This window comes from Periplaneta americana, chromosome 3 (assembly GCF_040183065.1).
Source record: "Periplaneta americana isolate PAMFEO1 chromosome 3, P.americana_PAMFEO1_priV1, whole genome shotgun sequence".
NCBI lineage: Eukaryota > Metazoa > Arthropoda > Insecta > Blattodea > Blattidae > Periplaneta > Periplaneta americana.
Window position 1 is genome coordinate 99,370,428 of NC_091119.1, and position 26,306 is coordinate 99,396,733.

At 34.6% G+C, this 26,306-nt stretch overlaps 2 protein-coding genes across 4 annotated transcripts in view; one reads left to right on the forward strand and one right to left on the reverse strand.

Annotated features, from left to right (window-relative positions):
- Positions 1-26,306, reverse strand: part of LOC138696321 (F-box/LRR-repeat protein 7-like) — a 122,797-nt gene that overhangs the window by 57,020 nt on the left and 39,471 nt on the right. The window lies entirely within an intron of this gene.
- LOC138696315 (lysosome-associated membrane glycoprotein 5) overlaps positions 7,632-26,306 on the forward strand; it is a 44,504-nt gene continuing 25,829 nt past the window's right edge. Inside the window, exons 1-2 of the mRNA XM_069821104.1 lie at positions 7,632-7,836; positions 21,715-21,863. Coding sequence (XP_069677205.1) covers positions 7,647-7,836; positions 21,715-21,863 — 339 coding nt within the window. The 5' untranslated portion in view covers positions 7,632-7,646. The remainder of the gene's footprint in view (positions 7,837-21,714; positions 21,864-26,306) is intronic.

The window sequence follows — 26,306 nt, forward strand, 5'->3', positions numbered from 1 at the left end:
AAAATTATTTAAAAAAATATTGATGAAAAAAAATAAAGTTTACTTTCTACACCTACAGTATATGCCAGTAAAGTACACTCTTAGACAAAAAAATGATCGGACTCTTGAAGCGTAAATTTGTCTAAGTTCCGTTCGGCTGTGCGCCTGATACACAAGACTGAAATCAGAGTAGTAAGGACGAAACCAGCGAGATCCAAGAACATACTCTTATATCGGGAAATGTGTCATAGCTCCGTGGTAAAACTCTGACTTCCCAAGCAGAAAACCCGGGTTCGTATCCGCCTTCGTATAAGTACTGTATATATATATATATATATATATATATATATATATATATATATATATATATTTGTTTCGTTTTATTTTTTCTCTAGCTAGAAACAAATGATACATTTATTAACGTGCACAGGAGTTTAGATTAGTTGAAAAATTAAACAAAAACATTCAGTAATATCGGAGACTTCTTCCTAATTACCCTTGAATTAAAATAGATGCTCAGTTCTTGGGTCTTCTCCCTTCTCCGTAAGGAGTATTGATCAGTTACTATAATTTGTATTGGTAGTAGTAGCTGTAATAATAATAATAATAATAATAATAATAATAATAATAATAATAATAATAATAATGCAACAACCAGAATAATAACAATAATAATATTCATAGTATTAATAATAATAATAATAATAATAATAATAATAATAATAATCATCATATTAATAGTATTGCAAAAATGAGATGAATAATGTTAAAGACAAAACCAATGTGTTCCAGATATTGGCTACATTCGTAAATAGTGCAGTTGTAATAGCTCCATGGTAACAGTCTAGCTTATTGTGTAGGCGATTCAAGGTCGTGTACCCCGTAGGATGCACGCGGTTATAGATGAGGAGGGATTACATACCCGGTATTGAATTTTTTGTCTATTTTGATTTTTGTTTATTGGTCTCCGAAATGTATTTCTTTATTTTGTTTAATACAAGGAAAAAGATGATGTTTGTTTATTCCTATCCGAGAAGGATTTCTATTACTTAAGGTTTATTTCTGTTTATTTCTATCCGAGAAGATTTCGTTTAGTCTCTTTAAATACAAGATACAAGGGAAAAGATTGCGATTGTGTATCTAACTTGCCCTTTGTAAATATTGGCTTTCTGTTAAATATTTCACAATACTGGTTATTATCAGTAATGCAAGAAGTAAAAAATGAGAATGAAAAAAACAAAGTATAGACTGAGATTCGAACTCGAAACCTTTCGGATACAAGACCACAATGCTACCGACTACGCTATGCGAGAGAGACGATGACTCTTTAAGAAGCATGTTATGTAATCATCATAGAGTGGTGGCAGTGGAGTGTTGGAAACATTTACGACAGAAGAAATTCGTCCGCGTGTATATCATGCTCTGACGAATGCACCCGAAGTCTTCCGAATCGGACATAGAATCTGGAGCCCGGTCATTTTTTTTTTGTCTAAGAGTGTACCTAGAAATTAAATTTTGCTAATGGCTTGTGCAGAAAATGCTGCAAATAAGTTCATTAGAAGTTCAAATTCCATTTTTTTTTCAGTTTTATTTTCAATGAAGAATACCAGATATTTTGAAAGTTATTTGCTTCCATAATAATGAAACATACTCCCTCTGAATGGTGTTTTTTTTTTTTTTTTTTGCCAAATACTTTTTCTTGAACCTATCCATCATCAGTTCTTGAGTTTCAATGCAAAAACGCAAGTAACAATGTCAGGACGATCAGTGTTTTTTTCATGTGGGAGTATGTAAAACAGTAGCAATTTAAGATCACTGCGGATTGTACGCGTAGGTGAAAGTTAAGAAAATATCAGGTTTGCTATGCTTTCCAACAATAGACATAGCATCTTGGTGCTGCATGTATCGTGAACTACCTTGAAATCTGGAGGGCAGAATCATTTTTCCCTGCAAGAGATCTTTCTGAGATGATCGGGAGACTACAAAATCTTTTAGACTTCTTATTTTATCAGCAAGTAACATCTTTAGGTCTTCCTTAGGAACTGTAATGTTTGCGCTTTCTCCAGAAAAATATTGGTCTACCAAATATTGCTGGATTAACTTGTGTAACCAATGAATGTATGTTAGCATATGTTCAATCAATGTAGTAGAGGAGCAGTGGACAGCGCAGCTTCGTTCTTTCGTAGTGAAGCCATTTTTTAAAACTCAGCGACAATTTCGTGTACATTTTAACGTGGGACGTCATGATCGACTTCTCCGTAGGAATACGATATTAGGTATTGTGAGTTACAAATTTCAGAGCAACAAGTTCAGCATTAAAGATGAAGTCTCCAGATGTGCACACTGTTCGAACACCAGAGAACAGAGAACACTAAGGCATGCTGTTGCATGGGAATTTCAGGTCACAGCCCATGATTTGCATTTTCATCCGTACAAGTTGGACGCACGCCTCAACGTCTTTCCAGAAAGCATGCTTGAAATGTTCACAGATGAAATGATGTCATGAGTAGAGTCCTGAGTTTGGTTACCTAAAGCCTCCAAGCAACCCGTGTGCGTGTGCGCGCTCGCGGCTTGACGGCATTCAAAGCTACTTAGTTCAGGTCTGGTGTTCAGTGAACGTACGGAAACAAAACAAAGCTGAGCGGTTGAAAATGAATGCTATAATAGAATAATTTGGTAGCGAGCACCTCATTAGGAAAGAAGAATATGTATTTTTATCAGAAGAAAGGAACATTTTTCATTTGAAACACTTAAATTGTTTACAGTTATTGATTGTAATGTTTAGAGACTCGTAGAGCACGCGCTCTTAATTTGTTTTATTTTATGTTTGTGCTGACATATTTTTAATATGTTAATTCTAAACTTTAATTAGATCTAAAGTATCTAGATGGGTTTTACGTATTGTAAAAATCAGAGGTAGACAAATTCCGGGCGCCAGGTAGCCGTGGTGACTAAAAATTTTATATGGCCCCTGAGTTTTTTGCGAGTTAAAAATGTTTCAAGACTTCGATTTCTTTTGTCACTACAACTAATACATAATGTTATCATAAACTGTTGGAGGAATAAATTCAAATGTGATTTTTAAATTAATATCGTTACATTTGTTGCGCATATCAAGATATTGTCCTACAAAGCTTCAGTGTGTGTTTGCATTGCTTAGATATCACTAAGGAAAACGAGTTTTACCTCCTGGAAACTAATGGCTGTTTTTGTCAATTTTTATATGCAGAAACCGAATATGTTGTTTAAATTAGCCTATCGGGTCTCAGTTTTTATTTATATCCAATTCCCGACTAAGGTAAAATTAATGTCATGTAGGTTGCGTGCAGTAAATACTGAAGTTTTGTTATGTTTTTTAGAATGAATACTAAAAAATCTTTATACGCAGTTTAAAACATAATTATTACATTTCATAATGTTTGTACTTGGTGGGTTCCTCAATTCCTAAACCAATTGTGTATGTCATGTACGAGAAAAGTAGAACTTTATTACCGAATGTTACTTATCTGGGACGGGAGCGCCAGCAGGAAGAACTAAATTGTTTTGTATTGAAAAGAAGTGTTATCTTAAAATAAAGATTACTTCCTTTAAAATTGTTTAGTGTGGAACTTTCCTTTAAAGATTTGGCTTGATGAATTATTCTAGTGCTGTTGTTCTTTGGGGCAAGATAGCAGTGTCCTATTGTTAGTCGGTGCAGTGATTTTATTTCTGTGCTCTTACTTTCACTACTTAGGTTGCAGAATTGATCAAGATAAAAAGTGGGCTCCAAAACATTATGGCGTTAAATATTGAGATACTAGACAGATATTCATGCAATGTAAAGCATAACACACTTGTGAATCTCAAAAATGTTCTCCTGCCCGTTTTTTCCCCAGATAAAATTGGTACTAATGAAATATTTTGTGAAAGAATTGAATAGGGAAGGCAGTGATTTTTGTTACCTGCAAAAATTATCTCCCAGTTTAACATACGCAAAGTTCAAGGAGGGTATTTTCTTCGGTCACAGGTAAAGCAGCTTTTAAAAGACTAAGTTTATGAAAGCAAGTTAACAAATGTGGAACTGGCGGCCAGGGGTGCTTTTAAGCAGTGATGGAAAAGTTTTTTTTTGGGGGGGGGGAATAGGAAGGATGAACAATATGAATCTGTAGTGGACATAATACTTTGAATACAATGTTATAAACAAATGGGTGTAGGATATTACTGAAAGTGCATTTCTTTAATTTGCACTTGGACTTTTTTTCCTGAAAATTTGGGCGTTGTTAGTGATGAACAGGGAGAGTTTTATCAGAACATAGCTACTGCGAAAAAATGAATTTTAAAAGTTTGCCCATTTCGATTAAGGAAACATTTCGGTCATAATCTTTACCTACCGCTTAATTCCAACTTAAATATGTGAATTAAACAAATTAAGAAATAATACACTTTCACTTGTTAAGTGAAATATCAATTTGTATTCAATTAAGAGAGAGTGACTCAAACTATTTCAGTTCCATTTCATTTTTTCCCCGTGTTTCACTTTGCCCCACAGTCACCATTAAGATAATGGAAGTCTATATCGCCATCTTTGTTTGAAATGAAACGTGGTTTCAACATTCACAGTGTAGTGAAGTACGTACATTAAAATACCATATTCTACTGTATAACACAGAATTTGAGTCATTAATATATATCTTTTTTACTTGGTTATTTAACGACACTGTATCAACTACGAGGTTATTTAGCGTCGATGGGATTGGTGATAGCGAAATGATATTTGACGAGATGAGGCCGAGGATTCGCCATAGATTACCTGTCATTTGACTTATGGTTGGGGAAAACCTCGGAAAAAACCCAACCAGGTAATCAGCCCAAGCGGGAATCGAACCTGCGTCCGAACGCAACTCCGGATTGGCTCATTAATATATTATTAATACAAAAATGAAATAGTTAAAAACTTAAATCAGAAATGTAGGAAAAATTCTATTTCCTCTGATACAAACCAAACCACTCACCAACGACACAACTATGGTACACAAATTAAAGGCTCTCTAACCTTCTCATGTACTATGTAAGAGGGCTTAGGGATGACAGCAATAGACAGAGAGTTATTTCAAATTTTTCGCTTTGCTCTCCCTTTCACTTTGCCCTCTGTCTACACGGACACAGACACAGACACAGACACAGACACAGACACAGACACAGACACAGACACAGTGTAAGTTGCGTCATCATAATTATCATGCAGGCTTGTATCGTCCGTTGCTCTTACTTCGCGGGCCAAGTAAAGCACACTGCATATCTAAAAGGGGTAGCTTATCGATATAGAGGTGTAAATTCATTAGTACGGACAGTAACACGTAAACAGTTTCCTTCACAGTAACTTAAAGTGAACGAAAGGTATTTACATTAAATATACTTTATTATTATTATTATTATTATTATTATTATTATTATTATTATTATTATTATTATTATTATTATTTTCTATGACCGTGATATCATATGGACGAAAAATAAAAAAATCCTTGTAGATGAACAATATAGGTGGATGAAAAGTGAGTGGAGAAATATATAAGCTTCTTACAATGGAGGAAAGATTAGTTTAGATGAAAAATAAGAGTAGACGATTGATAATCGACGAAAGTCATACGGACGACACATCTGGGAACAATGAATATATGTTATTATCCAATTAATAATGAGAATGAATGCTGAAAGTGTCAGAAAATTGCCATTTCATTTATTTGTTAACTCTTTATTGAAGGATAGATGTAATGTTGTATAAAATAAGAGTTTTTTCTATGTTTTACTTTTCATTCGAATGTGAACAAGTTTAGTGTGACAATACTGTTATTTTTATAATAATAAGAGTAAAGGATAAGATTATTTACAGAAATATGTTATATTGGGTGAACAGTATAAAGCAGAACAGGTTTCACAGCCTCGCTCGGTCTTGAGTCCCCCACCTCCGCGCGCATAGCATTATTAGTATTATGCATAAAGTAAAAGAATATTGTGTTGTAATGCATTATTTACAAAATGAATTATTAATGTTATACAGGGACATCATTTTATTTTTACTAACATTTCTAATATTAACCTGGCTATACCTTTGGATCAACGATTAAGAACCGGAAACACCGTTTCCTACCTCCTTCCACGACTGGAGTTCGATGTTACTGGCGTAATATACAAACAAATCACTTTACTAGGTATAGGAGGGAAGAAAAGTAGTTCATCCATTTACGTAAACTAGGAAATATCGCGATTTTGAGTTTGATAATTTTCATTAGGTTTTTGTTTAATCAAAATACAGTACAGTATTAACAATGAGTGTTTTTACTCACGAACTGAGCTTTCCATGCTGACGTATTCATTATGCAGTGTATGTTATACTGTCTACAACACATTAGCGTACACTATAAAGAATGAAATTAAATTTAAAAATACTCATAGTATGGATATTTAAACACATTTTTGAAAATGGTGGCCGTTCATTTCGATACAGGCTTCAGTTCTAATGTGCATATTGTCTCACTATAGACTATTGTACGTAATTCCAATTACCAGGTTCGTACTTCGTATCAGTAACTCATGTTGAAATAATTCTGTACCTACTTTATAAAAGAGAGCTTACGTACTGTAAATTCAATCTTCACTTCTGCCCGATCCGAAAAGATATAATTACTCAGACATGCTATCTACTGTCCGTCCAAGTGGTTGCGTCGCAGCGTCGTAGAAAGGGAGGAAATCACGTGACAGTTAATTACTTTACGAGGCCCTTTTATTTAAGTTATTTTAAGCAATTGTATGGGTATAATATTACGTAGACGTCCAATTCCTAACAGAAATTAATATTCCCAGAAAAGAGCTAAGACAGCCCAGCCACTAGCATTTACAGAGAGGCGAATAGAACCAGGTGGGGGAAACCGGGATGCGACGTAGGCAAATGGAAAATGATGCAATATTGAAAGCTCTTTCGTCACTGGAAAACGCGAACATATTTTTGGAACGTACTGTTTACTATGACCGTATATGCGGTCTTGGATCTGTGTGGAGGCCGGTTGAACTTCATTAGTAGAAGGGGTGGGAGTGAAGTACATTAAAAAACTCAGGTACAATAAAAATTGAAGTAAAATAAAATGAGGTCCCTGTATAAGCAAATAGTAATAGATCAATCGATGAAAGAGGACAGAAAAAGGAAGGCTATGTCGTCTTTGAGACGGGATCGGAGTTCACACGAACTGTGAAGGAATCGCCGCGGTCTTCAGGTAGACTTGCGTGGGCTCCGCGGGCCAGGGATCTCGGGCTCAATGGGCTAGAGTTCGTTGCAACGAGCACGAACGCTGAAGCAAGAGTTCACGAGGACCGCGGGTAGGCTTGGCGGTCTTACTGCTATACAGGTAGTCGGTTGGAGGACCACGGTCTGCCTATGCTCATCTCTAATACATACATACAGTACATAGGGCCTACATACATATTTAGGCCTAGGCCTATGTACATTCATATATTACTTAATACATACATGCATATATAGGCCTACGCACAAGCGCGCGCACACGCACTCTAGCAAACATAACTACTGTAGCTACGTAATTAATCAAATTCAGTCTATTGCTTGTGTATTGTTTCATGCCATTAGCCATCTTTATTCATAAATATTAGAAATGTGGAAAGTTACTTAACTGATGAGCGAACTTTATCAAACTTGGACTATTTTTCTGCTCAACGAGGTTCGCAAGCTGCTATTGACGAAGGGTGTGGCGCGTGCGTCGTTCGACGTTGGCTCGTCTATCGATCGCCAGTGCAGAGGTCGCCCGCCCGTACAGAGAGTATTCACCATGCACGGGTCGCGCCTGCTTCTCGCCGTGTGTACAGGTAAGCCACTCGTTCAGTATTACCAGGCCCTGCTACCAAGTCCTCACAAGTCTGAGCACTCAGTGAAGTTCAATGAAGTTTGGACGCATTACAACTTCAGGCGCTTCATGTTTGATAACAATGGCAGTAGTGCAGAGACCCACCGAGTCCAAAAGGAAGCAAAATTATAATTTTCTATTGGACAGTGTTGCCAGACTTGGCAATGCTATTATAATAATACAGACGTATAGGTGATACGTCGCAGAAATAAAAATTAGCGTTCCAATCAAATAAGATTACCTAGAATTTGGTTAACCTAACCCAACCACACTGTTCCTACAAACTATATAGCTCTGTTCACACAGTGATATTGGTTACTGACTGGAGATCGAGCCCCTGACGTTGTAGGTAGATTTATGGAGAATGAAGTACTGATGAATAAGTTTAGTTTCCTACCATTAGGCTACTTCAAGTATATTTCAGTTTTCCCCTACATTCTTGTCCATTCTCTTACCACCAAATATTCACCTTCTAATGAAAAATAACAGTGCGATACCAAAATGTGTTACACCTACTGATGCAAATTTTTCTCTTATTAAGCAGTATTTTCCTTCAATTTATTGATTCTGCAAAGTTTTGTAAGCAACTGGTATAATTATTCTATACCCTTTTCTGAAAATGTATCCTTTTATTAAGCAATGTTTTAGCTTGTTAATTTTACCAAGATTTATAATTGTATTGATAAAATTTTACATTTTCCTGAAAATTTCCCTTCTTATTAAGTAATTGTTAAGCTTATTGATTTTGCTGAGTTTTATAATTTCACCGCTATAATTATAAAGTTTACTGAAAAATTTATCTTTTGTTTTAGCTCTTTGATTTTGCTAAGTTTTGTAGTTGTACTAGTAGCCCGTAATATATTATCACTCGCCTCTTATCCTCGAAAGTAACAACAAATGGACGAAGAAAGGGACCGGCAAATGAACTAATTGCTGCTCAAATATCCACCATTTATGACACATTTTCTGTATTAAGCAATAACACGAAAACTACACGCATAAATCAAAATGGATCAAGATTTTAAAATAAATCTTGTGTAGGCCTAGAAATTAACTACATGAAACAATCATAGGCCTGTACTCCTTTCAATACAATGTAGAACGTTAAACTTGCTATGTCTATGGGTGACTGATTGAACTGTGAATGCACTGTAAAAAAATAAAGTAGAGTCTACAGACATAAGAAGTCGGGGATTCACGAATCATATACCACATTGTGCTTTCCAGCCAGCAATACTAATTATTTCGATAAACGTTGAATAAGTGTGCGCCACTAGTAAACATTTCTAAAATACCAGCAAAATCGCTAGCCTTTATAGTATGGAGTAAAGGAGATTAGATGTGGTCACTATTATCTGTGCATTTCGAACTGGCGAATTAAGGTCACGTATAAACGTATAAAAGTGCAAACCACGCACGAACCACTGAACTGAAAACTGTGATCTGAAGCACTGATAATTCCGGCTGTCCCAGCTGACTTTAGTTGAGGAGAATGGTCCAGGATTGGGGTAAGCACACGTGGCTAATGCATTCCATTCCTTGACTTTGAGCCGTCAGTTCGAAATGCACAGATAATAGCAGAGCTGGATGCCTACCCAATCCGTTTAAATACATACCTTAAACACCAAATTTGTAGTGCGTGAAGGAAGAAAACTGCCATATTTTCTTAATGTGACGTAATATAAGGAGGGATTTCAGTGTCACCAATTGTGGAGAAATGCGAAAGTATTTCTTTCAGCGCTATGGGCGGTCGGAACAATTGGTGAATAATATTGTAAAACTAACCTAACCTAACCTGTCACTAATCCCACTAATCTCCGACGCAGGCCTCACGTTTAATATAATTTTGTTTTGAAATGTTGCCGTCCCTGCTAGATGCAGCGTCTAAAGGCACCTAGTGGAAGAAGCGGAAAGTACCGCTTGATGCTTAGTGGCGCAACTTCTGAAACAACAGCTTATAATTTTTACATTTCGTTCCTTATGTGTTCTTTGTGCAATAGTCAATGCGTTAATGTAGCGAACATCCATGTATAGTGCAATTAAAAGTAAAATGTATTATGACAGTGATAAAAATGTAAAAATTTTGTTTTCAGCGGCGCATGTATATTCAAACTTCAGTGTTATTTTAAAATAATAGGCATACATCAGCCCTATATGGAGGCAATAGTGCTGTGACAACTTAGATTATTACCAGAATACGATATTCGTCAGCGTCAATTTCTTAATTAGTATGAATGTTAAAGTAAAGTTATTTGACAGTGGCTCTGTTTTGAAATCACTATTGCCACAGCCATCAAAGTTAAAATGATTTAAGAGTTATATTTGATAAGCTGATGTCTACAGACATGTGCAGCTTTTAAGGCTGAAACTAAGGGAGCGAACAAGCCAACGATTAGGTCAGGCGGAAATTTCCGGAAAAACTATAGGAAATATTTTCCAATTCAGAAAATTTATTGTGCAAAATTTTATTTTTCGTATCACAATCGTGGATACTATAAATGTGCCTACATGTAATACTGGTATTACAAATGTGATTACATCGTATTAAATCATGTGACTACCTCGAACATAAGTGACTACATCGGATATTTTAGGCTACGTGTGACTATTTCGGGGTAATGTAAATGCGACTACATCGAGTAGTACTACAAATATAACCATATCTAGTACTTTAACCTGACTACACCTAGTACTTTAATGTGATTAGACCTACTACATTAGTGTGACTACATCTAGTACTTTAATGTGACTAGACCTAATACTTTAATATGACTACATCTAGTTCTTTAATGTGACTACATCTAGTACTTTAATGTCACTACACCTAGTATTTTAAAATCACTACATCTAGTACTTCAATGTGACTACACCTAGTACTTTAATCTCACTACATCTAGTACTTTATAGTCACTACACCTAGTACTTTAATGTCACTACACCTAGTACTTTAATGTCATTACACCTACTACTTTAACGTCACTACATCTAGTACTTTAATGTCACTACACCTAGTACTTTAATGTCATTACACCTACTACTTTAGTGTGACTACATCTAGTACTTTAATGTGACTAGACCTAATACTTCAATGTGACTACATCTAGTACTTTAATGTCACTACAACTAGTACTTTAATGTCACTACATCTAGTACTTTAACGTCAATACATCTAGTACTTTAATGTGACTAGATCTAGTATTTTAACGTGACAACATCTAGTACATTAATGTCACTACACCTAGTACTTTAATGTGACTACATCTAGTACTTTAAGGTCACCACACATAGTACTTTAATGTGACTAGATCCAGTATTTTAATGTGACTGCATATAGTACTTTAATGGGACTACGTCTAGTACATTAATGTCACTACATGTAGTACTTTAATATCATTGCATCTAGTACTTTAATGTAACTAGATCTAGTAATTTAATGAGATTACATCTAATAATTTAATGTGACTAGATCTAGTATTTTAGTGTGATTAAATCTAGTGCTTTAATGTCACTACATCTAGTACTTTAATGTCACTACATTTAGTACTTTAATCTCACTACACCTAGTACTTTAATGTCACTACACCTAGTACTTAATGTCACTACACCTAGTATTTTAATGTCACCACACCTAGTACTTTAATGTCACTACACCTAGTACTTTAATGTCACTACACCTAGTACTTTAGTGTCACTACACCTAGTACTTTAATGTCACTACACCTAGTACTTTAATGTCACTACACCTAGTACTTTAATGTGACTACACCTAGTACTTTAATATCACTACATCTAGTACTTTAATGTCACTACATCTAGTACTTTAATGTCACTACACCTAGTACTTTAATGTCACTACACCTAGTACTTTAATGTCACTACATCTAGTACTTTAATGTGACTACACCTAGTGTTTTGAAATCCATACATCTAGTACTTCAATGTGACTACACCTAAACTTTAATGTCACTACATCTAGTACTTTAATGCCACTACACCTAGTACTTGAATGTCACTACAACTAGTATTTTAATGTCACTACAATCTAGTACATTAATGTAACTACACCTAGTATTTTAAAATCACTACATCTAGTACTTCAATGTGACTACACCTAGTACTTTAATGTCACTACATCTAGTACTTCAATGTCACTACACCTAGTAGTTTAATGTCACTGCACTTAGTACTTTAATGTCACTAATTCTAGTACACTAATGTCACTACACCTAGTACTTTAATGTCACTACACCTATCACTTTAATGTCACTACATCTAGTACTTTAATGTCACTACAACTAGTACTTTAATGTCAGTACATCTAGTAAATTAATGTCACTACATCTAGTACTTTAATGTCACTAAACCTAGTACTTTAATGTCACTACACCTAGTACTTTAATGTCACTACATCTAGTACATTAATGTAACTACACCTAGTATTTTAAAATCACTACATCTAGTACTTCAATGTGACTACACCTAGTACTTTAATGTCACTACATCTAGTAGTTTAATGTCACTACAACTAGTACTTTAATGTCAGTACATCTAGTAAATTAATGTCACTACATCTAGTAAATTAATGTCACTACATCTAATACTTTAATGTCACTACACCTAGTACTTTAATGTCACTACACCTAGTAGTTTAATGTCACTACATCTAGTACTTTAATGTCACTACATCTGGTACTTTAATGTGACTACACCTAGTACTTTAATGTGGCTACATCTAGTAATTTAATGTCACTACATCTAGTACTTTAATGTGACTACACCTAGTACTTTAATGTCACTACATCTAGTACATTAGTGTCACTACACCTAGTACATTAATGTCACTAGACCTAGTACATTAATGTCACTGCACCTAGTACATTAATGTCACTACATCTAGTAATTTAATGTAACTAGACCTAATACTTTAATGTGACTAGACCTAATACTTTAATGTGACTACATATAATACATTAATGTGACTACATCTAGTACTTCAATATGAATACATCTAGTACTTTAATGTCACTACATCTAGTACTTTAATGTCACTACATCTAGTACTTTAATGTCACTACATCAGGTACATTAATGTGACTAGATCTAGTATTTTAACGTGACAACATCTAGTACATTAATGTCACTACACCTAGTACCTTAATGCGACTACATCTAGTACTTTATGGTCACCACATATAGTATTTTAATGTGACTAGATCCAGTATTTTAATGTGACTGCGTATAGTACTTTATTGGGACTACGTCTAGTACTTTAATGTCACTACATGTAGTACTTTAATGTGATTACATCTAGTACTTTAATGTGACTAGATCTAGTAAATTAATGTGATTACATCTAATACTTTAATGTGACTAGATCTAGTATTTTAGTGTGATTACATCTAGTGCTTTAATGTCACTACATCTAGTACTTTAATGTCACTACATTTAGTACTTTAATGTCACTACACCTACTACTTTAATGTCACTACACCTAGTACTTTAATGTCACTACACCTAGTACTTTAATATCACTACACCTTGTACTTTAATGTCACTACATCTGGTACTTTAATGTGACTGCAACTAGTACTTTTATGTCACTACATCTAGTACTTTAATGTCACTACAACTAGTACTTTAATGCCAGTATATCTAGTAAATTAATGTCACTACATCTAGTACTTATTGTCACTACACCTAGTACTTTAATGTCAATACACCTAGTAGTGTAATGTCACTACACCTAGTACTTTAATGTCACTACATCTAGTAATTTAATGTCACTACATCTGGTACTTTAATGTGACTACACCTAGTACTTTAATGTGACTTCATCTAGTACTTTAATGTCACTACATCCAGTACTTTAATGTCACTACACCTAGTACTTTAATGTCACTACATCTAGTACTTTAGTGTCACTACACCTAGTATTTTAATGTCACTACACCTAGTACATTAATGTCACTACATCTAGTACTTTAATGTGACTAGACCTAATACTTTAATGTGACTACATCTAATACTTTAATGTGACTACATCTAGTACTTTAATATGAATACATCTAGTACTTTAATGTCACTACATCTAGTAATTAAATGTCACTACATCTAGTACTTTAATGTCACTACACGTAGTACTTTAATGTCACTACATCTAGTACTTTAATGTCGCTACACCTAGTACTTTAATGTCACTACATCTAGTACTTTAATGTCACTACATCTAGTACTTTAATGTGACTACACCTAGTACTTTAATGTCACTAGACGTAGTACTTTAATGTCACTACACCTAGTACTTTAATGTCACTACACCTAGTACTTTAATGTCACTAGACGTAGTACTTTAATGTCACTACACCTAGTACTTTTTGTCACTACATCTAGTACTTTAATGTCACTACACCTAGTACTTTAATGTCACTACACCTAGTACTTTAATGTCACTACACCTAGTACTTTAATGTCACTACACCTAGTACTTTAATGTCACTACACCTAGAACTTTAATGTCAATACATCTAGTACTTTGAAGTCACTACATCTAGTACTTTAATGTCACTACACCTAGTACTTTAATGTCACTACATGTAATACTTTAAAGTCACTAGACCTAGGACTTTAATGTGACTACACCTAGTACTTTACTGTCACTACATCTAGTACATTAATGTGACTAGATCTAGTAAATTAATGTGATTACATCTAATACTTTAATGTGACTAGATCTAGTATTTTAGTGTGATTACATCTAGTACTTTAATGTCACTACATCCTGTACTTTAATGTCACTACATCTAATACTTTAATGGGACTACACCTAGTACTTTAATGTCACTACATCTAGTACTTTAATGTCACTACACCTAGTACTTTAATGTCACTACACCTAGTGCTTCAATGTCACTACACCTAGTACTTTAATGTCATTACATCTAGTACTTTAAATTCACTACACATAGTACTTTAATGTGACTGCACCTAGTACTTTAGTGTCACTACATCTAGTACTTTAATGTGACTACACCTAGTACTTTAATGTCACTACACCTAGTACTTTAATGTCACTACACCTAGTACTTTAATATCACTACACCTAGTATTTTAATGTCACTACATCTAGTACTTTAATGTCACTACATCTAGTACTTTAATGTCACTACACCTAGTACTTTAATGTCACTACACCTAGTACTTTAATGTCACTACATCTAGTACTTTAATGTGACTACACCTAGTACTTTGAAATCACTACATCTAGTACTTCAATGTGACTACGCCTAGTACTTTAATGTCACTACACCTAGTACTTTAATGTCACTACACCTAGTACTTTAATGTCACTACACCTAGTACTTTAATGTCACTACACCTAGTAATTTAATGTCACTACACCTAGTACCTTAATGTCACCACACCTAGTACTTTAATGTCACTACATCTAGTACTTTAATGTCACTACATCTAGTACTTTAATGTCACTACATCTAGTACTTTAATGTCACTACATCTAGTACTTTAATGTCACTACATCTAGTACTCTAATGTGACTACACCTAGTAGTTTAATGTTACTACATCTAGTACTTTAATGTGACTACACCTGGTACTTTAATGTTACTACATCTAGTATTCTAATGTGACTACACCTGGTACTTTAATGTCACTACATCTAGTACTTTAATGTGACTACATCTAGTACTTTAATGTGACTACACCTAGCACTTTAATGTGACTACATCTATTACTTTAATGTCACTACATCTAGTACTTTAATGTCTCTACATCTGGTACTGTAATGTGACTATACATAGTACTTTAATGTGACTACATCTATTACTTTAATGTCACTACATCTAGTACTTTTATGTGATTACACCTAGTACTTTAATGTCACTACATCTGGTACTTTAATGTGATTACACCTAGTACTTTAATGTCACTACATCTAGCACTTTAATGTCACTACAACTAGTACTTTAATGTCACTACATCTAGTACTTTAATGTCACTACATCTAGTACTTTAATGTGACTACACCTAGTACATTAATGTGACTACATCTAGTACTTAATGTGACTACATCTAGTACTTTTTTATGTGACTACACCTACTGCTTTAGTGTGACCACATCTAGTACTTTAATGTCACTACATCTAGTACTTTAATGTCACTACATCTAGTAGTTTAATGTCACTACATCTAGGACTTTAATGTCACTACACCTAGTACTTTAATGTCACTACACCTAGTACTTTAATGTCACTACATCTAGTACTTTAATGTTACTACATCTAGTACTTTAATGTCACTACATCTATTACTTTAATGTCACTACACCTAGTACTTTAATGTCACTACATCTAGTACTTTAATGTCACTACATCTAGTACTTTAATGTCACTACATCTAGTACTTTAATGTCACTACATCTAGTACTTTAATGTTACTACATCTAGTACTTTAATGTCTCTACACCTAATACTGTAATGTCACTACATCTAGTACTTTAATGTCACTACATCTAGTACTTTAATGTCACTACACCTAGTACTTTAATGTCACTACATCTAGTACTTTAATGTGACAACATCTAGTACTTTAATGTCACTACACCTAGTACTTTAATGTCACTACACCTAGTACTTTAATGTTACTACATATAGTACTTTAATGTCACTACATCTATTACTTTAATGTCACTACACCTAGTACTTTAATGTCACTACATGTAGTACTTTAATGTCACTACATCTAGTACTTTAATGTGACAACATCTAGTACTTTAATGTCACTACACCTAGTACTTTAATGTCACTACACCTAGTACTTTAATGTTACTACATATAGTACTTTAATGTCACTACATCTATTACTTTAATGTCACTACACCTAGTACTTTAATGTCACTACATCTAGTACTTTAATGTCACTACATCTAGTACTTTAATGTCACTACACCTAGTACTTTAATGTCACTACATCTAGTACTGTAATGTCACTACATCTAGTACTTTAATGTAAGTACATCTAGTACGTCAATGTGACTACACCTAGTACTTAATGTCACTATATCTAGTTCTTTAATATCACTACATCTAGTATTTTAATGTAAGTACATCTAGTATTTTAATGTAAGTACATCTAGTATGTCAATGTAACTACATCTAGTACTTTAATGTGACTGCTTCTACTATTTTAATATGACTACATTGAATATTTTAATGTGACTACATTGAGTACTGTAAATGTGGCTATATCGAGTATCATACATACTGTGACTACATTAAGTACTAGACATGTGACTATAAGTAGTACTATACATGTAAGTTCTGTACATAAGAGTACATTGGGTACTATACATGTGACTACATTGAATGGTATAAATGCTAGTACATTGAATATTACAAATGTGACTACATCGAATACTATAAATATGACTACATCGAATATTACAAATGTGACCATATCGATTACTGTAAATATGACATCGAATATTACAAAATGTGACTACATTGAATACTATAAATATGAGTACATCGAATATTACAAATGTGACTACATTGAATACTATAAATATGACTACATCGAAAATTACAAATGTGACTACATTGTTTACTATAAATATAACTACATCGAATATTATAAATGTGACTACATTGATTACTGTAAATATGACTACATCGAATATTACAAATGTGACTACATTGAATACTATAAATATGACTACATCGAATATTAGAAATGTGACTACATTGATTACTATAAATATGACTATATTGAATATTACAAATGTGACTACATTGAATAGTATAAAAATGACTACATCGAATATTACAAATGTGACTACATTGAATACTTTAAATATAACTACATCGAATATTACAAATGTGACTACATTGATTACTGTGTATATGACTATATCGAATATTACAAATGTGACTACATTGATTACTGTAAATATGACTACATCGAATATTACAAATGTGACTACATTGATTACTGTAAATATGACTTCATCGAATATTACAAATGTGACTACATCGAATACTATAAATATGACTACATCGAATATTACAAATGTGACTACATTGATTACTGTAAATATGACTACATCGAATATTTTAAATTGCGACTATATCAGATACAATAAATGTGACTACATTGAATATTACAAATGTGACTATATGGGAGTACTGTAAATATGATTACATCGAATACTATAACTGTTACTACATCAAACAGGCCTCCTATAAATATGACTACATCGCATACTATGAATTTGACTATATCGAATAGTGTGTTACTACATTATATATAATGTATGTGACTACTTAAAATACTATAAACTTGACTACATTCAATATTATGAATATACTGGATGCTGTAGATTTGTTTACAGCCAATAGGCTACTACTATAAATATAACTACATGGAATAAATTAATGTGACTAGACTATCGGGGGCAGAGGCAGGATAGTCCACCTGTCAGCATCACATTTATATTATTCGATGTAGCCACATAGATAATATTCGATATTATCATTTTACCATATTCGATAATTCGTATGCCTGATGTGCTACAGGGACCCGAAGCCCCAAGCACCTCCTGAACCAGCGTAGATCAAGGGCATTCTGCCCCAGTCCCCCATAGATTCAGGTCCAATTCGCACACGAGTAGTTAATAAGCCCTAGAAGCCCGGAGTCTCAAGCTCTTCCTGTATCAGCATTGGAAACCCGTAGGCCTAGTACCTTCCAAGACATCGCCCCAGCCTATGATTACTATTCCAGATAATAGATGGAATTAGGGGGAAGTTGTGTGTGTTGATGCAATGATAGAGGGACACGCGAGTACCCCGAGTAGAACCCTCTGCAACGCTTGCTTTGATCACCACGTATTCCAGCACAATCTGGCCGGGGATCGAACCCGGACGGCCTGGATGAAAGACAGAAGCGTTCAGAATTCCCGCTTCGACTTCACGGTTCAAAGCGTGTTGTGTGCACTAGCTATAATAAAGAGGTTACTGCATAGAACTTTTATTCAATGCAACCTATCTATCCGCCATTTTGTTGCAATGCTTCAAAATTGTGTGGTTTCCGTACTCGAATTATTGATTATAGTAATCACTGGCGCAGCGACGAGGGGTTTTGGAGTAACCCCCCAGAGCCCTCAAAAAGAGAAAAGAAAGGAACGTTGTTGAAGTTCTCCAACATTATAATAACAGTGACTTACTTCCAGTGATTAACAAGCTTTTCACATTAATGGCAACTCTCTCTGTAACTGCTCGTACTTCTTAAAAGCCATTTTTCATTACTAAAAAAACGTAGGCCCACCTTAGGAACAGCACAGGGGAGGAGCGCCTTAATGTACTAGCTCTCATCTACATTCATATATAAAAACATTTCTATGAATCAAATATATTCTCAAGGAACTAGCTAAAAATTGCAAGGAGTTGAAATACACCGAGTCCGAATTAAAAGTATAATAAAAGAAATATAGTCGTCGATCATTTCGTCGCACTTTAATTTTATTATTTCAACACATAAATATTTTAAATTTCATCTCACGTCAACATTGTAATGAAAATTTAAATCTGTGCTCACCAATTCTTCTTGATAATACATGCTGAAGTAACTTACTGTATACGGGAGATCTTGTTCGAAGTGTATTGTTCATACTGACTCAAGATGAACAATTCCTTACGTGTTTGTCCATTCCGGCCTTTTTTTACTGTCCTTCCCATTTCTATTTTTCGCATCTTTAGCACCACATAATCTTTGTTTTAATTTAATGCATCTGTGACCATGCAGATAGGTGGATGTCTCACAAAATTCATGTTGCAGTTCATTGTGGTGACATTCTGCCGCATCTGTAGTTCGAACAGTTCAAAATTGTGGTGCTTTAGCCTATAATTAAGGGGAGAAGGTTGATGTTTCAGTATAGTTTTCCAGAATATAATGAGAAAATTCAAAATATTCACTAACAGGAAGGGCTTCTGATATTAGTTCTACAAAATCATCTGATATCTCTGATGGTGGTAAATAGGAAAGACCAAAGAATAATAGTTTTTAACCACTTTCGAATTTCAGATACTTTGTTTCGGAGCTCCGGGAGCTCCTGGTTTGATACCCTGTTTCCTTTAATTTTCCCAAGCCAACTCTGTCCTAAGTGAAATTTACACTTCATAATCTTAACACTGGGAAAATTAATTTTCACAGCATTGTCTGATGCTATTCATAATCTAACAAAAGCTTTGAAATATTATTAACTGCTTTCCAAATATTTGGAGACATAATTTCTTCAAGAAGCAGGGTAAAGAATGGTAATATTGTGATAGGTCTTTTTGAGAATTTATTACAATTCTACTGAGCGAAAAGAAGATCGGTTTTTAGCGTCAGTGTATTAAGAGAATATTCGTGGGCAAGTTTCTACACAAAACCGCTCCTTCTCTCGCTCAGTAAAATTGTAATAAATTCTCAAAAAGAACTATCACAATATTACCAATCTTTACCCTATGTTTGAGTATTACCATTTGATAAAAAACAAGTAACCGTAGGAATATTGAAATCATTAACACACGAATGTATGGTGTAGATTTGATAGAAATGATTGAGAGCATAATCAAAAGTACCGTCAGCAAAAACAATGATGTATTCATTATTCAAGAGAAAAGTTCGATTTGTTTTACAAGTTAAGACAATTTTACTGTTGCTGACCGCATAAGAACTCTCCAGTGTGTAACTACATTTTCGGCAGAAGCATATTATAAGGATTCTTCGATGGAGCAAGGAACAGGAGGAAGCATTTTACAAAGTTTCCTATAAATTTCCTGCCTGATCGAAACAATTCCAGAAAAAAACAACTCAAAGGTTACTTTTCTTTAATTTCAGCCCTAATCAACTTTAAGGGTTTTACATATAAATTATCTGTTACCTTTCTTTTCAATGCTGTATGATTTTTTTAAATTTTATTTATTAGATACAATGAAATGTCTTCATGGTCAGATCATAATACCTTCTTTTATCAACTTTTAAAAGTTTCTATTTCTCATATATTTCACTGCAAACTTCCATGTCTTGTTCTGTTACTTTTTATTATTTCAAAGTCAATGCTTATAAAATCTTAATACGTTAACATACACACTTAATTAGAGCATCTGTTTCAGATAAATTCGCCAAAATGTTTTGAGCCTATGTTGAAGCCACATTAATTTCGTAACCACAATACAAAAAAAGCAAATGCGCTACTATACACTACCACTTAGACTAAACAAAGGTACTCTTTGCCTAGGAGAGAGCTACAGTTGAGTACCCCATAAAGTTTTGCCAAACCAATCATGTTGAATTCTGAACCTGCGTACATTAAAAGAAGTCCGATGAAATGAAACCTATGTCCTAAGGGTAAAATGCGACGAAATTTACTGCAGAGAGAAAAATTTACATTTCATGTTTATGCATCAGCACAATAAGCAATGTGGCGTGAAAGATGAAATCAAAGAGTTTTTTTTTTAACCTGTCGTGATAACGCATTGTCCATTTGCATAACTGCATTGTTGCCGAGAAAGCATAATATGCTGTATTTGTGTCCATGTGGACTCAGCAGCAAATGGATATTTATTTGATTTGGTTGATGAGCTATTAGTCCAATGAGAAGTTCTGTTTCATTCAAACTGTAATTTTAAGTTATGACACATTAAAGTTTTCTACCGCATGTATTATAGTCAGTTCTTGAAAAAAAAATTCAACCTCCTTCCCCCAGAGCTAAATTCTGGCTGCGCCACTGTAGTAATATTAGCATAATGATATAATGACCTACGTCAATAATGTGTGTGTTTCAGCTTTGGTCGCCACACAGACTGTGTGTCCCGGCAGAGCCCAGGACCACACGGCGAAGCCTGAGGACACAGACTCTAAGAACCCTAAAGAGGGGATGGAGACGGCGAACCCAGAGACCGTCGTGGAGGATGGCAGGACCGAGCCGCCCGGGGTGAGTGAGACTGGATACCGTACATGAACCTTATGCAGTGAACAAAACACTGCACATTTCGTTGCCATGCAAAAGTGCTTGGATTACTTAACGTTACACCTACATACAGGGCTTTCATCTAAATAACTAATTATTTAAATGGAATTCAATTTAAACAAAAAACACGTCAATTTAGATATTGAGTGGGAAGTCTGAAACCAGGCTTAATTGCATTTTAGATTTCAACCCCCCCCCCCACCCTAACCACTCCACTTTGAAATTTCAAATGGCACTCCTATATTTTTATACTTGAAAATAAAAGAGCATATTCTTAAGGATTCAATCCAAATATTACATTACCATTTATATTTTGGCCATTGATGATTCTGTTGGGTTTGCATTTCTCTGAATTTTTTACTAAACAATTCTTGTCTTTCTAAATTATTCTGTAGTGCTTTTATTCTGGATCTTTATGGTCACCCTCATTGAGGGCAGATTATTTTCTTTAAATATTTATGTTATTTACACACCTCATTCATTTATTTCACATCTTTTACCTGGCAATCTGACAAGAAACAGTTTATTTTGCACTAAATCAAGTTAAAGATATTAATTGTCAATATTACAGATATTATTCTGTAGGACAGATTAATAAAAAATATCTTTAATATTCTCATAGCTAGCAGTGCATATTTCTGTACAGATTACTATGCATTTCACTACGGAATCCCGGCCAAACAAGTCACTGAACTGAGTGCGCTCCTAATATAATGGCAATTGACATTGGACATATACGTCAACATATATGCCTAACTTGGAGTCAGGCCAAAAGGGAAACATTCAAGGAGGAAGTTTCGGTCCGGTGCTGTGGATTGAATTCGGCGTAGCTCAGTGGTCAGAGCGCTTGGTACGTAGAACCAAGGACCCGGGTTCGATCCCCGGCGCCGGAGCGAATTTTTCTCCTCAAATATTAATTATTAACTAAATCAAGTGTTCAAAATATGCTCCATTGTTGATTCAACAGCAATATAGTCTATTTTGGAACTTCTCGCGAACGTTTTGGTCTGTTTCCTTACTAATCTGATTACATTCTTGGGTTATTCTATTTTTCAGTTCTTGAATATTCTCAGGCGGAGGAGTATTTAACAACTGATTTCAAATGACCCCATAGAAAGAAATCAAGCGACGTCAGGTCTGGAGATCTCGCCGGCCATTCTACAGCACCTCTCCTACCAATCCATTTTCCAGGAAATCTTCTATCCAGCCATTGTCGCACAGGTACTGCATAGTGTGGGGGAACTCCGTCCTGTTGAAAATGCAAATTTTGTTCGTCCAACACCAGGTTTCCTTCATTGACTTGGTTCTCTAGCGATAGTGTGATAAGTGGATCAATTACATTTTCTAATGTGTTCAGATACAATTCTCCAGTCAGGTTTTCTACAATGAAAATCGGTCTAACAATACCATCCCCAAAAATTCCAGCCCATGCATTGATCTTCTGAAGAAATTGGATATTATCTTCACGAAAAACATAAGGATTATCAATATCCCAGTACCTACAATTGTGTTTGTTGACAAACGCATTTAAGAAAAAAGTTGCATCATCACTAAAGCAAATATTTTGTGTCAAATTTGGATCATCTTCAATTCTATGAGACAAAATTTTACTCTTCTATCAAAATCGTCGTCGCTGAGCTGTTGGTGACTGTATTTTGTAGGGGAAAAATTTGTTCATTTTCAGGACTTCATGTATGGGACCAACCGAAATGTTTGGAGGTGGTGGGTTCATTAATGAAATGACCTAGTATTTAAATCTGCGAAGTTTCATCGAGTTTTCTAGGTTGACCATTTGCTTTATTGCACACAGAACCAGTTTCTTCAAATTTCCATATTAGATCTATGACACATCGGTGACTAAAGTTTTTCACAGGATGCCTCTCGTTGAAAGTTCTAGCAGTTCCAAGAGCACAACGGTTTTCAGCTCCATAAATAAATATGATTTCTGTTCTCTCTTGACGGGTATACACCATTTTACAATAATTTAATACACGAACACAACTATTATAAGAAATGGTCAATGGTATTTGTAGCTTCAGCACTAATCAGCAGTAACAACAATCGAAGTTGCCAGACAACGATATAAAACAAAATATGTAAAATGAATGAGGTGTATAAACAATTTAATGCTCTTTCATAATTAAGTGTAATAGTATAGAGGTGCCATTTAAAATTTCAAAGTGGGGTGACTGAGGGTAGAGGGTGAAATCTAAAATGCAGTTAAGTCTGGTTTCAGACTTCGCCCTCAATATCTAAATTGACGTGTTTTTTGTTTAAATTGAATTCAATTCAAATAATTAGTTATTTAGACTGGGAAGTTTTGAAATGAGAGCCATGTATATACTTTGAGCCTAATGCTTTTTAACTTGATTAACGTTGGGAATTTAATTTATCATTCTTAATGTGTGTAGAAATGTAATACCAGGTACTAATCTTACCCTGAAAAAAATCTTTTTCGTCTTCATTTAATAACTGTTGTTTAGTCAACTGTCCGAAGACAGGTCTGAACCGCACAAGTGTTACCAAAAAGCACCACTTATGAGGCAACTAGTCCAGGAGATAATGGGGTAGGGTGGCTAGTTCCTTTCCCCCTCCAGTACATCGCTGATTAAGCTACATGTTACATTACTTAGACTTCAGATGCATACAAACAATTGTTTTTCCTCTGACACAAATCGTCAAGTGAGATGTACTGCCTGATAATAGAGGATATTTGTATCAAAGGATATTTGATAACTAGCACGCCAAATAAAATCTCGCTCCTTATTGATTAGCTTTGTTTAATATCTAACGAATAAAATTTCCATATTTAAAGCTTTGGACATATTACTCAGCGGAAATGTTACCTTCTGCAATAGATACGATTATCCTAACATAAGCAGTGACATGAGCTGCTGCCAAGAAGTCAAAAGGAGAATAGCAATGGCAAGGGAAGCTTTTAATAGAAAAAGGAGCATCTTCTGCGGACCTCCGGAGAAAGAACTAAGGAAGAGAGACTAGTGAAGTGCTTTGTGCGGAGTGTAGCATTTTATGGGGCAGAAACATGGATATTATGACGAAGTGAAGAGAAGCGAATAGAAGCATTTGAAATCTGGATATGGAGAAGGATGGAGCGTGTGAAATGGATAGATAGAGTAAGAAACGAAGCTGTGTTAGAAAGAATACATAAAGAAAGAATGATGCTGAAACTGATCAGAAAGAGGAAAAGAAATTGGCTGGGTTACTGGTTTAGAAGAAACTGCTTACTGAAGAATGCACTGGAAGGAATGGTGAACGGGAGAAGAGTTCGGGATAGAAGAAGATATCAGATGAAAGACGACATTAAGATATTTGGAACATATTCGAAGACAACGAGGAAGGCAGAAAATAGGAAAGACTGGAGAATCCTGGGTTTGCAGTGAAAGACCTGCATTTGGGCAGAACACTATGAATGAATAAATGAATCCTAACATCTGCACATAATGAGGTACCAGTATTAACTTTGAATTAGATTCAAGTCTGTATTACTTACTGAGCCTTCTTTAGTGTTCTGCAGTGGCTGGAAATAAAAGTTTAGAAATTCCGGTACATTGCTGCAAGAAAAGTTAATATTAAACGTTGACAAAATAATTTTGCACAAAAATAGACATATAATTAATGCCTTACAATCAGACACAATAATAAATTCACAGGCTTGCGATGAAAAAACTTCTTTTGAAAATTTTAGCTGTTCCGTACGTATTTTTGTGTGCTAAAGCAGAAAACAACACTTAAAATATCACATTACAAGCTAAAGTTTTTTTCAAAAAATTGAAATTAATGTTACTATGATATTAACCCTAGGATGCATGAGCTACTTTTCCTACACATTTACATAACATGGGTCCGTTGGACCCGTATGCTATTTAATGAGGAATTAGACATAAAAATGGAATAATATTAATGTATCATTTAATTTAATTTGAATTTAGGAGTTTTAACTGTGGAAAGTAATATAAAATTTTATAACTAAGTAAGATGTGAATATACAAATATATATAATTATATTAATTTATTTCTACAAAATAATAATGTAGGTCCTAATATTTTTCTTTGGGCAAAGAATATAATATAGTTTTATAACTAAGTACCGAGTGAAAATAAGTTGTTCTTATTACAACACATAATAATAATAATAATAATAATAATAATAATAATAATAATGATGATGACGATGATGAATAATCCGTGGCGCTACAGCCCACGAAATGCCAAGACCGACTAGCCGGCTGCTGGCCTCACGGCCACATGCTGAAGCAGAGGTGGACGGTCATCCATTCAGAATGGAAGTATCGTGTGGTTAGCATGATGAGCCCCCCAGCCGTTATAGCTGGTTTGCGTAACCGGATTTCGTTACCTATCTTAGCTCCCCAAGTGCATCACGATGCT